This window comes from Parasteatoda tepidariorum, chromosome 3 (assembly GCF_043381705.1).
Source record: "Parasteatoda tepidariorum isolate YZ-2023 chromosome 3, CAS_Ptep_4.0, whole genome shotgun sequence".
NCBI lineage: Eukaryota > Metazoa > Arthropoda > Arachnida > Araneae > Theridiidae > Parasteatoda > Parasteatoda tepidariorum.
Genome location: NC_092206.1, coordinates 38295928 through 38308501, shown reverse-complemented (window position 1 = coordinate 38308501; position 12574 = coordinate 38295928). Strand labels below are relative to the sequence as shown.

At 31.8% G+C, this 12574-nt stretch overlaps 2 protein-coding genes across 5 annotated transcripts in view; one reads left to right on the top strand and one right to left on the bottom strand.

Moving 5' to 3' along the window:
* The window catches only part of LOC107454343 (serine/threonine-protein phosphatase PGAM5, mitochondrial), a 40529-nt gene that overhangs the window by 12051 nt on the left and 15904 nt on the right, over positions 1 to 12574 (bottom strand). For all 4 annotated transcript variants that reach the window (XM_016071505.3, XM_071178513.1, XM_016071506.4 and 1 more), the window contains exon 4: positions 10194 to 10408. In XM_016071505.3, the coding sequence (XP_015926991.1) occupies positions 10194 to 10408 (215 nt within the window). The remainder of the gene's footprint in view (positions 1 to 10193; positions 10409 to 12574) is intronic.
* Positions 5427 to 9691, top strand: LOC122268794 (structural maintenance of chromosomes protein 2). Its single transcript, XM_043039132.2, has 3 exons — positions 5427 to 5934; positions 7017 to 9346; positions 9431 to 9691. Exons 2-3 carry the CDS (start codon positions 7054 to 7056, stop codon positions 9649 to 9651), a joined length of 2514 nt encoding a protein of 837 aa, XP_042895066.1. The 5' UTR covers positions 5427 to 5934; positions 7017 to 7053; the 3' UTR covers positions 9652 to 9691.

The following is a 12574-nucleotide window of genomic DNA, read 5'->3' as shown; positions in this document are numbered from 1 at the left end:
CAGTTCACCACATTTTAATAACTTACCTTTTTTAGGAGTTCTATTTCATGTATACAGGATTTATTGAATGACATTCACCATCCTAACATTTTTACATTTTTAACAGTATATGAATGTTTTTAATCATCTACAATTTTGCTCAGTTTGCAAAAATCGAATCACCTTTGTATCATTTTACTCATTGTATTTTATATTGTATTCATACCTTTTAATCTGATATTCTTTATACTTTTTTTTCTGATTTTATAAACTTGTACCATTTTACCAATAATAATTGTAGAATGAAAGTGTTGTATGCACTTTCACCTTTGCTTCTAAACTGCTATAGCGTATTGTTTGGCCAGCATGTCCTCCTTTGGACATTGTGCCATTAAACCCTATATTCAGTCAATCAAACCTCTCGCTTAGAGAAACCCATGCATGCACAAAAGAGTGGAACAGCAGAGCTATCTCTTGTGAAGGAACTTACAAGAGTGCGAAATAATCACGTGATATGATGTCATAGCACACGTTAAAGTAAGGAGAAAATGAGCCATATGCACTAATTCTTTCAAAACTTATTTTTATGGATTAAGCAACATAGTGGAGTTCGTTCGATGTTTACATTTTGAGAGTGGCGATTCCTGGCATGTTTTTGGTTGTGAATTAAGAGAACGTTTATTGTTTTAAGATGCCATCGAAGCAAACCAATAATCAAGCATTCCATGAGGAATATACTAAACAATGGCAAGTTCTAAAAGGGTCTAAGAGATCAGAAAATCATGCTTATATAATATGCAATCTTGATTTTTCAATCGTGGCGGCTGCAACTATTGCAAACGCCATTTCAATAATGCTAATGCTTCAGCAAAACATATCAAAATCTGATAATAACGTTATTTGTGCGAACACATTATTTACAACATTTTTACTTGAACACAATTTGCCGGTATCAGCATCTGACCATGCAAGACTGCTATTTCAGAAGATGTTCCCAGACTCTGAAATAGCTAGGACTAAGATGGGAGCAATTATCAATTGTCTGGCAGAAATTATGACCAGTGAGCTAAAAGGAATTTAGAAAATTCCAAAATTTGCCCTGACTACTGATGGTAGCAATATGAATACTGAAAAAATTTTGCCTATTGTGATTTTTTTTTTTTTTTTTTTTTTTTTTTTTTTTTTTTGATGATGAATCAGTTCAAAAAATTACACCCCATCTATTGAGCTTGTTTAAGTTAGATGGTGATGCTAAAAGTCTAGAGTATTGGATGAAAAGCTTCAAAATTTTTTAATTGAACAGCTTTTTTTATCGGATAATGCATCTTCAATGATTGGAGCTCATAAAGGTGTTCTCAAGTTTATTTTGGAAAAAAAAATCTAAAGTTAATTATGTGTAGGTGTTCTTGTCACCTCATAAATTTGGCCACTAAAAAAGCTTTTTAGGTAACTAGAGGAATTTTTTCAGTTGAAATTTTTTATTACTACCTGAAAAAAAATTCATAACGTCTTGAAATGTTCAAAGAGTGTCAAAAGCTGTGTGGCCTAGATAATCACAAAACTTTAAAGTGTGTTTCTATTAGTTGTTGTTGACAGAACACCGGAGCAATGGGAATGATAAAAGACCTTTTTTGAAGAAAATGATTCTTCTCTAAAATGTAGAAGCATCAAAAAAAATTTGAAAATTTAACAAAACTATACCTGCTTTTTTTGCAGAATGTATTGCAAATATTCTGCAATTCTAAGTTAAAACTGCAGACAGATTCACCAATGATACACTGTCTTCAAAGGGGATACGAAGGGAGAGATTTAAATCATTGAGTAAAAACCTATTTCCCTAAGATTTTATAAAGACTATCTCCAATTAAAACCTGCAAAGTTCGAAATTCATGGTTGAAGTACTGTTGTCTAAGTTGTTTGTATTTAATGTACTGGGTCAAAATGTGTTTGATTGTTAAAGGTTTTTGGCACCTCGACCATACGGAAAAAAATAGACTTTCATGAGAGCATCAATAATTATTTTGTTCTAACTTAAAGTTGTTTCTTGCACAAATAAATTGAACTTATTTGAAACAACTTACATATTTCTGCCACAAGTTCTTTTGTAATTGTAGAGCAGGGAACAATCTGGTAGTAACCATTTAAAGTATGGACATTAATGAAACTTCTCTTGCAAGTGTTTGGATAAAGTTGCAACCTATAAGAAATATTAATATTCAGAGAGGCTGGGTAAATTATGCCCACACTCTGATAATGACTATAAGATCTAAAAACTGCTTAGTTAATTTACTGGTAAAACAGCCAATAACAACGATACCACAACATTAACAATTGAATAAAACTTAAAATCCGTCTTGTTTGGATTGAAATCTTTCCATTTTAAAGATTATTATTTATTTATTTTGAGATAGGACAACTATTACCATTAGCCAACCTCGCTTAAAGAAATATCATTGGTTTTATAATATTAGGTAGACTAAGTAATGGGTATGGTTATGTTTAGTTCAGTGTAATATAACAGGGATTTTTTATGCATTAAAATTAAATACAAACCGAATAACAAACCTCGTGATAACAAACCGAATTAGCAACTTCAACCCTGAAAAAATGGTTTAAAATTTTTTTTAATGCAGTTTAGAAAGCAGAAAAATGAAAGAAAAATTGCTAAGTATTAATAACCGATAACATTACTACTGATACAAATTATTAAGTTCAATGAGTTATGTGAACCTCTCATCCAATCATAACTAGTCCTTCAAATTTGTCATTGCTTATGCCTCGTCTTTCTCTTTGGAAACATAGTTCTCTGATCAGTTGTTCTTTTGAATTAACAAACGTTTCTTTCCTCAACAGTGTAAGACTGAAGACAATTAAGGATCAATTTTGGGCATTGGGAAGTGAATTAATTTTTTGTTTGTGCATGTGCTTAAAATCTTGATCACATTTCACCTGGTGTTTGGTTAATTTTTAATTTGACTGAAAATATTGACTTTGAAATGACTGGAGAAAAAAGAATAAAAAATATGGGACACTGTTCAACAAGACCTATACTGAAGAATTTGGTGAATTGAAGAGGTGGCATTACTCAACACATTGAGAGAGAAAAACATCAGTGAATGTCAAGAACTCTCACTGAAAACACAACACTTGGCTTTCCTACTATCCAGAACGATCTGGCTGAATGTATGTTTACATCATTTATTATAGAACACAACCTGCCACAAATGTGGCTGATCATGTTGGTCTCCTATTAGGGAATTTTTTACTGACCTTATTGAAACATATTTACATATTTGCGATATAGCAAAACTTGTTTTGGATACTTTAAAAGTGAATGAAATTCCTTTGGAAAACAGCGTAGCATTAGGTGCTGATAATGCACCTGTTATGGTTGGGAGAAGAAATGGAGCAGGAATTACGAAGGATATATCAGTTATTTTTGCAAGGATGTTTGTGCCATCTAATTAACTCAGCTGCAGAAAAGGGGGCTAATTGCATTCCTGTACGCATAGAGAAATATATTATTGATATATTTTTTTTATTTGCAAAAAAAAGCATTAAAAGAAAAGAAAAATTTAAAAAGTTTCAAGATCTCCATAACACAGAAATTAATTAGAAACGTGATAAAACATGTTTCTACGAGATGGTTGTCACTGGAACGTTGTTTATCTAGAATATTACAACATAGGGAGCCATTAACTTCTTTTTTTAAAGGAGAAAAAAAAGGATCGTCTTCTGTTGCCTTATCAGAATATAATATTCCAGAATTAAAGTAATCTACCCCTATATCAGAATTGGAATCTATTGATAAAAAGAAGAAAAAAACGACGAATGATAATATTCAGCCTGCACCTAGGAAGCAAAGGATATGTTCTAATGCAAATTTAGGTTAACATTCTAAAGCAAGTAATATTCTTTCCAGAGTAGGAAGACTTTGTATGTTTTTATCGTCTGACCTTAACAAGGCATATGTAAACTTTTTGTCACATATATCTACAAAAATTCACATCCTAAGGCAATTGATGAATGATCTTTTTAAAACACTTTTATCCAAATACTGTGAAATCTTCCAAATCATTCAAGATAAATTTTTATTCAAGGAATAATCAAAAAGATTATGTTGGCCTAGTTGTGGGACAGACTACAAATAAAATTGTTGATTCTTTGAGTGATCAAAGTATGTGACTATATGCAGCAGAAATTTCCTCTAAATGATTAAGTTGTTAATTATGCGGAAGTTGCTAATATGGAAAACTTTGACAAAGCATCTTTTTCTAGAGTAAAATTTTTTATTGATTGCTTTCCAGGACTGTTGAAATCTTTAGGTGAATGTACAGTAGTAGATGAATTGCAGTCACAATTCAATTCTTTGCAGATGGAGGATTTTTTTGGTGCTGTTGAGAGTCAGAGCAAAGAATTGAATCTAAATGGGTTAAATTGTGTGCTGTGTTTAAAAATAAATATGATTTGTTTGTCTAAATTCATGTTGTCAATACCACACAGCAATCCTGAGTGTGAGCGAGGTTTTAGTTTGGAAACAAAAACACACACACAGTTTAGACCTAGACCTAAAAATTTGGAGATGACTGTAAAAAATTTGGAGAACCTAATCACTGTTAAATCAAAATATTCAGAACCCTGTTTTAAACAAAAATTTAATGAGGATTTCTTGAAAAGTGCAAAATCTGCTACTATTAACAAATTTGCCAGTTAATTATGTTTGCTATGATTTAATTAAAAGTCTATTACTATATTTATGTATTTACTCTTATATTATATTTAATTAAGAATAAGTAAATCTTTCTTCAAAAACTATATACTTATTTCTATGGTAATGGTCTTTAACTACATTAGTTTTTGCAATAAATATATGAGCATTACACTTAATTCCTTTCTTCCCCCCTTTCCCTCTTATTTAGAAGTCTCCTCTTTTTTAATTTTCAGAGATTAGCAAGTTTCTCACATTTTTTGTTTTGCAGTATTTTGTGCTGTTAGTACCACTGCAGTTCTCAATTTCACATTTTGTGGGTAGAACTCTCCTTGAAGTCTGAAGTTTAATAAACATTGATAGTTATTCTCTCAATAGTGTGTATGTTGCACCAAGTAAATTGTATGTACTGCATTAAAGTAATAACAATATGAGGTAAAATGTTAAGAAAGAATCTAATGTATTGTTTCCCTTTAATTTAACAAATTATTTTTAACTTCAATTCATCCTTCCACAAATGATTTCGCAATTTAAACCAATTTTGACTAGTAAATTTAATCGATTGTTTACATTTACGTATAGTGTTTCAAATTATCATTTAGACGTTGATTACACAAACAACCTCAAAGTTCATTTGATGTTAAGTTTAATAGCCTGAAAAACTAGAACAGAGATCGCAGAAACATATCATCTGACCAATTATCTCTCATTCCAGGTTGGCTGAAGAGCATTTCTCATGAAAAGTGTCAATTTATGTCCAAAATTAAATTTCACTACTTTTTTGATAAATAAAACCCCTAAACATTTTTTTCCAAAAAATAGTCATGATTTTGCACTTAATTCATCAAAAAACATTTAATTTAATCATTTTTTACTCACAAGAAAAAAATTTTAAAGTTTCAAATATCAGATCGGTAACATGTCCCACCTAAGGATTTTAAACATGCAAACAAATCATGTGCATTTTATAATATCGTTTTGAAACACTGTTATACTAAAACGTATTTCATTTTTAACGCTCTGTTTATATTTTATTCGATTTTTATAAATATCTTCTCGTAATTGGCGAACAGACGCAAAACAGGTGCGTCCCAAGTTTCTCTGTCAGATCGGTAACACGAACATATCAAAGCTATTTTCTGACTCAAAACTTTACTTCCGGCAGAGATACCACGTGATCGGAACAAGGTACGCAAGATGGATGCCGAGATATTCGCCATTTTTCGTTACTGTTCCTGAAATGACAGGTAAGATTTTTTTAAAGTAATTTGATTACATGCGTACTTTTTCGTTGATCAGATCGGTAACGCACCCTGAGATGCGAAAATTTTATCGTTTCAAATGTTATTTTATATCATATACACAGTATTTGATTACAAAACAACAACAACGTGTTTTTACTTTTGGATGAATCAGATTGCCGATGTAAAATGAAGAATATTTTACAAATTCGTCAGATCGGTAACAATCAGATCGGTAACATTTAAAAATGCCCAATTTGTTACCGAAATGACGCCAGCGTTACCGAAATCTCAAATTTTTTTAATTTCTAAAGATATACTTTTTTATACGAATATTTTTGTTCGTAGCAATAAATTTTAATAACATTAGCTTATTAGGTTGTATTTTTTGCATATTTTATACCTTGCAAGGAAGAAAGTAATAAAAAACTGAGACAAATTGATGTTGCATTAACGGGGCCGCGAACGCCAACTGCTACACATTTGGCGTAGAAATTACGTAGTTATAGAGATTTCTACGCACTACACATCAGGAAACTAAAATTACGCTTTGTCGCAATCGTACGAATGACGAATTGTTTCCAACCCTTTTTTGACCGAACATATTCGATTTTGGGGTTTATCCTGCAGCTCCGATTTTTGATCGATTTCTTCCGATTCCCGGAAATTTAATTCAGGAATTTCCAATCCGTTTGCATCCATTTCATTGTCTAAATTATTCTCTAAAATCATGTTTTTTCTTAAACTAGACAATGCATACATACTATCGTATTTTATTATTTCGTTTCCGATCAATTTATTAAAAAAAATTTGCATTGTGCTCAGAAATTTCAAACCCATCATCTAAATTTGTCCTGCTCCCTGGCTGATTATTCCCCCTCCTCCAAACTTTTTTTTTATTTTAACAGATATTAAAATCTTTAAAACCTTTTCAATGAAAAGAAAAATCTGCCATTATTAACTGGTTTGAAGTGACATTTTGTAATTGTCAAAAAAAAAAAATTCTTAAAAAATGTTTTTAATTTAAATTTTTGATTTTTTTTTCAAAGTTAAGCAGCTGTGTGAAATACATATTTTCCTATTTACAGTGTCAAGAGAAGTTTAAACTTACTCTTTGTCGTGGAGATGTCTAAGAAAATCTCAAAAAAGAAGCTTAGTGAAAAAGAAATGGATGAAAAACGTAAAAAATGTCGTGAACGTGTTAGAAAACACAGAGCAAAAATGACAGAAGAAAAGAAAGCTGAGAAAAAAGCAAAGGATCGAGAATACAAACAAAAAATGAAAGAGGCTGGAGTTATCAAAAATATAAATGAATTATCAAATAGACAGAAGCGGATGAAGCGGAGACAGTGGAAAAAAGACTCTCGCAACTACAGAAGAAAACAAATTATGAAGAAAGAAGAAATAGTAAAAGAATCAACAACACTTGGAAGAAAAGGATCCCCAAGGGTACCAGCTGGGAGAAAAGTGGCCAAACGTACTTATATGAAAATGAGAAGAGATATTCAATCAATGAAAACTAAAATAAACAAAAAAGATAAAAAGATTGAAACTTTAAGGAAACAAGTTTATCGCCTCCAAAACAAAAAAAATGTGGACCTTTCCCCTCGTAAACAAGTGAAGAAGATTGTAGGTAGAAAGAAAGTTTCACCTGCTATTAGGAAAAATTTACTTCTAAGTTATGCTCTTATGTCAGGCCTGTCAGATAAAAAGAAAAAAACCTGTCAAAATGAGAAGGAGAGACGAATGTTCAATCATATAATTTCCCTTAAAATTATTAAGAAATATAGAATGATTGGCCATCTGAAAAATATTATATCTTACCAAGAGTTCAGAAAAGGTTTAAAAATGAAAAACGTCTACTTCAAACGATCCAACAGAAATCAAAAAGAACGACTTAAACTGCAACAATCAGTGCACAAGTTTTTGGAGGAGGATATAAATAGTTGCATGGCACCTGGTGCAAAAGACTGCATTACAAGAAACAAAGTAAAACACCAAAAGAGATACCTAAGAAACACAATGCAGAATTTGCATAAAATGTTTCTGGAAAGAAATAATACAAAGATTAGCTATTCAACTTTTTGCAGATTAAAACCCTTTTGGATACTCAAACCAAAGGTAACCAGTCGGGATACTTGTTTATGCACAAAGCATGCAAATTTTGAATTTCTTTCGATGAAACTAAATTACCACCAACTTATAAAAGAAAGACAAGCGGAAGAATTATGCACCAAAGTTTGCTGCGATGAAAAAAACAAGGACTGTATGGAGAGAAACTGTAGTAGGTGTAAAAACAAGACTCTCCCGGTAACCTTAATCGGAACTTCATTAAAGGAAGAAGATGAGACATTTTATTACCAGTGGGTTAAAAAAAGAGAGAAGATAAAAGATAAGAATGGGAAGGACAAAGTAATTACAATTACAATTAAAGATAAAATTGTCTGCACAGTTGGAGAGTTAATCAGTAAAGCAAATATTCAAATTGAACCTTTTTTGAAGCACGTGTTTATCATGAGACATCAGTTTAATGCTGTCAAAAAAATAAAAGGTTCTCTCAATGCAAATGAAGTAATCGTTTTAATTGACTTTTCTCAAAATTATGCTTGTAAATTTGGATCGGAGATTCAGACCATGCACTTTGGTTCTAATAAGCCTCAGGTTACATTACACACAGGTGTTTTGTATCACAATGATGTACAACACTGTCATTATGATCCATCCAAGCTTGAGCAGGTTATATCTTTCTGTTCAGTTTCACCCTCCCTCCGTCATGATCCAAGTGCAATTTGGGCCCACCTCCAACCTGTATTAAAGTTAATAAAGGAATATCTGCCTAGTGTGGATACTATACACTTTCAAAGTGATGGACCAACTCCACAATACAGAAACAAATGCAACTTTTTTCTTCTAACTTATTTTGCCTCAGCATTTGCTTTTAAGGAGGTCACATGGAATTTCTCGGCAGCTGGGCATGGGAAGGGTGCAGCAGATGGTGTTGGTGGATCAATTAAAAATATTGCTGATCATGTTGTAGCTTGTGGATCTGATATACCAAACTCCAGTGAACTGCTTAAGGTCTTGAGAGAAAAAGAATTGAAAGTTAAGATCTTCGAAATTACAGAGGAAGATATTAAAAAAATAGATAGCTTTGTCAACATTTTATTGGAACCAATTCCAAACACAATGAAATTACATCAAGTTACTTGGAGTCACACGAAACCTAAAGACTTATCCCTAAGATTACTCAGTTGCTTCAGCTGCATGGGAGATGAAATTTGTAAGCATTTTGCACCAAGTCCTGCCACATTTACATTTCCTGAAGAAAATGTTCTTCACCAAAAAATTGAAAAGAAATCTACAAATATAGCTGTAGGTGATTGGCTAGCTGTTATTTATGACAATTTGTGGTATCCTGGTAAGTTTCAATTGAAGTTTTAACTAAGTGAAATTATTCAAAGCTCTTTAATTAAATTAATGAATATGTAAATCTTTTGTCTAGGTTCAGTAGAAGAAATTCAAGAAGATGGTTTTGTGCTGTCATTTATGCATTGTTCTGGAGATAAATTTTATTGGCCATCACCCGAGGAAAAATTTACAGTTCCTGAAAATGAAATTATGTGTATAATATCTGATGCACCACAACCGATCTCTAGACGCCATTTCATTATTCAAAATAAAAAAAAATATGATGACATATTGATTAACATTTTAAATTCATAATGTAAAAGTCATTGATCATGAAATAAAGTAAATGTGTTTATTTTGCTTTGTTTTTACAATCATGTTTTTTTTTTATGACTCAATCTTTTTCTTCTTTTTTTTAAGAAATGTATTTTTTAAAATTCAATTTGATTTTTTAAAAAATATTTTACATATAAAAGTCATTTTATACATATAAAAAAGTTTTAATATTACTTCTAATGAATACTGATGTATCAACATCAGATCCGTAACGCAAAGCATCAGATCTGTAACAGCTTAAAAAGTGACCCCCCTAGGGAGGGGGTACATGACTTTCTTCACCTTACCCCTGTTGTTTTCTTGTATTAACATCCAATTTTAAGTTGAAATGCACCATTATCTTTCTCCTATAAATTTTTTTAAAATGTGTAAATTAGACTATTAAATTGACACTTTCTGTGATAAATGCTCTGAAGTCCATATACACAAGAGAAAAGGTTGTAAAACTAGTGTTTACCCAATAAAGGCAAATCTTTTCAAAGATTATATATATAAAATTAGCTAAGTTATAATTTACATACCTCATATTCATAACGAAAACTTCCACTAGGAGGTTCATTAGGAATAGGACAGCCTTCTTCTAATAACTCTGATGTTTCTAAAGGAACGTCGAGGATGAACTTATGAATAATATCAGATGTTTCAATTGCTCTTATTAAAGTAGATCTAATCAATTTGTCGTAACTAATATTCAGATCTTTCAATCTTTTCCCAACAAGTTGCGCTTGCTCTCGTCCTAGAAATACAACATTATATTGGAAAAAATAAAATTTATAAATTTATCAAGTAGAATTGTAATATATAACGAATGCCCCTTGCCATTTATGACATCCCACAAACACATTATGTCAACCCACAAGCTGGACTCCTTCAAGAACAAATGCAGCACCAAAATGTACATAGCTCTGGCTGTAATTCCCGGAGGTCTCACAAAGAAACTCTAGCTGCTTGATCTTACAATCAACGGCATATTTATACAGGAAGTGAGATGGTTGTGGGAGAATTGGATGGAGTGGGACATCCAGTTCTTCACAAAAGCTGGCCACATAAATAGAACCTTTCCTTAGATACGTTTTATCTCACTAAAGTTTAGACTAAAATTCTGGGATTAAGTTTTGGGCCAAAATTTATGGGTTTAGTTTTTTGACTGATTTGCTAGGGAGCTGTTGTTTGGATGAATTTCTGTGTCATTCACTTTTACTTATTGTAGGTCAGTTGCTGCATTTCTCTTTTCCATTTAAGTTATTTTTTAGGTTTCCCATGTATGTTATGTACCTGTAGTTTCAGGTAGAAGAAACCATCAAGTTTAAGAGATTATGCAGTCAAAAATTACGAAAAACTATAAATCGTTTTTGATAAATAGGAAGTTCCTCAGAGGAACTGCATTCATAGGATTTGTTGTGGATAATGTACAAGCTGTGCTAGGAGAAAAATAAAATTTTTTGACCAATAAAAATGTAGTTATTAAAAATATTTAATTGTGCACAATTTCACTACTTCATAATGAAATACACAAATGCTAAAAATAATTTATTTCGGAGATAGGCCTCGTGTTATTGATTTATAACTTGAAAATTTAGTAGGAAGGCGTATCTAATGGGGTAGTGTATATAGTATTACTTTTTTTTTCCTTTAAGAAATTTTTACTTTTTAGAAGCAAAAAGGAAATTTCATCATTTTTTTCACCTGTTACTAGTGCTTTTTATTTATTTTTTCACGCTTAATGTTACTCCAAAGAATGGTCAGCGCACCTGGAATTTTTCCCTCGCCCTACTTCCCCATTCTTTCCTGGAATCACTTTCTGGAGACCACTATTTGCAAGAGAACAAAAGTCTCTATTTTCCTTCAGCCATAGCATCAGCTTTTGAGTGTAGGGAACGTGCGTGGAGTGGAGAAACATAAATCAGAAAGGAATGAATAAAGAAAATCAGGGTGGTACCAGTTGATGACATTCACTGAAAACAAAAGTTTTCCCTCCGCCCATTTTTCCAGGAAATCATCATTCAGCCTTTGGATCAAGGTGTGTTAAGAAACCTCAAGTGCCACTACAAAGAAGATTTCCTAAAAAAATGATTGATTCATCTAATGAGGGGAAATCAATACAAGATTTCCAGAAATCCTTCAATATAAAGGAAGCTATATGGTTCCTTTACATATAAAGGAAGCAAAAGCCTGGAACTCAGTAACTCGCAATATTTTAATGCATGCATGGCGCAAGCTGATTCCTACATCAATATTTTTCGAAGACAATCTAGATTAATCGCTTTTCGAAGGTTTCAAACTTTCCACTGAGAAAGCCTAACAGAAAGAACTTTAAGAATACAGTAGGAAGTGGATCAAAAATGATATTTTCACAGAGTCTGAAATTGAGGAATGTTTTAACATTGACAACAATGTTCCGATTGTCAATGAACTGTCAGACGCGGTGATAGTTCAGACGGTTTTTAATCCCGGCACAGACAACGACAAAGTTGGCGAAATCGATGAGGAAGATGAAAACCAAGGAGCCTTTATTTCGAACGAACCATGTATCGAGTTGACGAAAGAACTCATTAAGGGGATGTAGAAAAAACCGTTTGTGGACGAATCTCACATTATGTTAATTTATAGATTCAGCAGTTGTTTATGCAACAATAACCAAATTTCCGTCAACAGAAAATGGAGGATTTTTTTTTTTTTAAAAATGCTGATATTTTTTTTTTCATTTCACTTTTTTTTTCCTTTTAATCTTATTAAACTTATGTATAATGTGTGACTTAATCGTTTTTTCTTCTTTTTAAAACTATTTCTAAATAACTTTTTTTAAGTTAGGTTTGATAAACAATAAAATAAAAGGTGTTTTGAAGCGAATCAGAAAACCGCAAAAATCAGTTATCCGGAATAGCGATGGTCCTAATTGTTC

What these genes read in the sequence shown, in the direction of transcription:
- LOC122268794 (XM_043039132.2), top strand. Translation starts at nt 7,054, where the DNA reads ATGTCTAAGAAAATCTCAAAAAAGAAGCTTAGTGAAAAAGAAATGGAT. An exon ending in TGACAATTTGTGGTATCCTG is followed by an intron (nt 9,347 to 9,430) that starts GTAAGTTTCAAT and finishes TCTTTTGTCTAG; the next exon opens with GTTCAGTAGAAGAAATTCAA.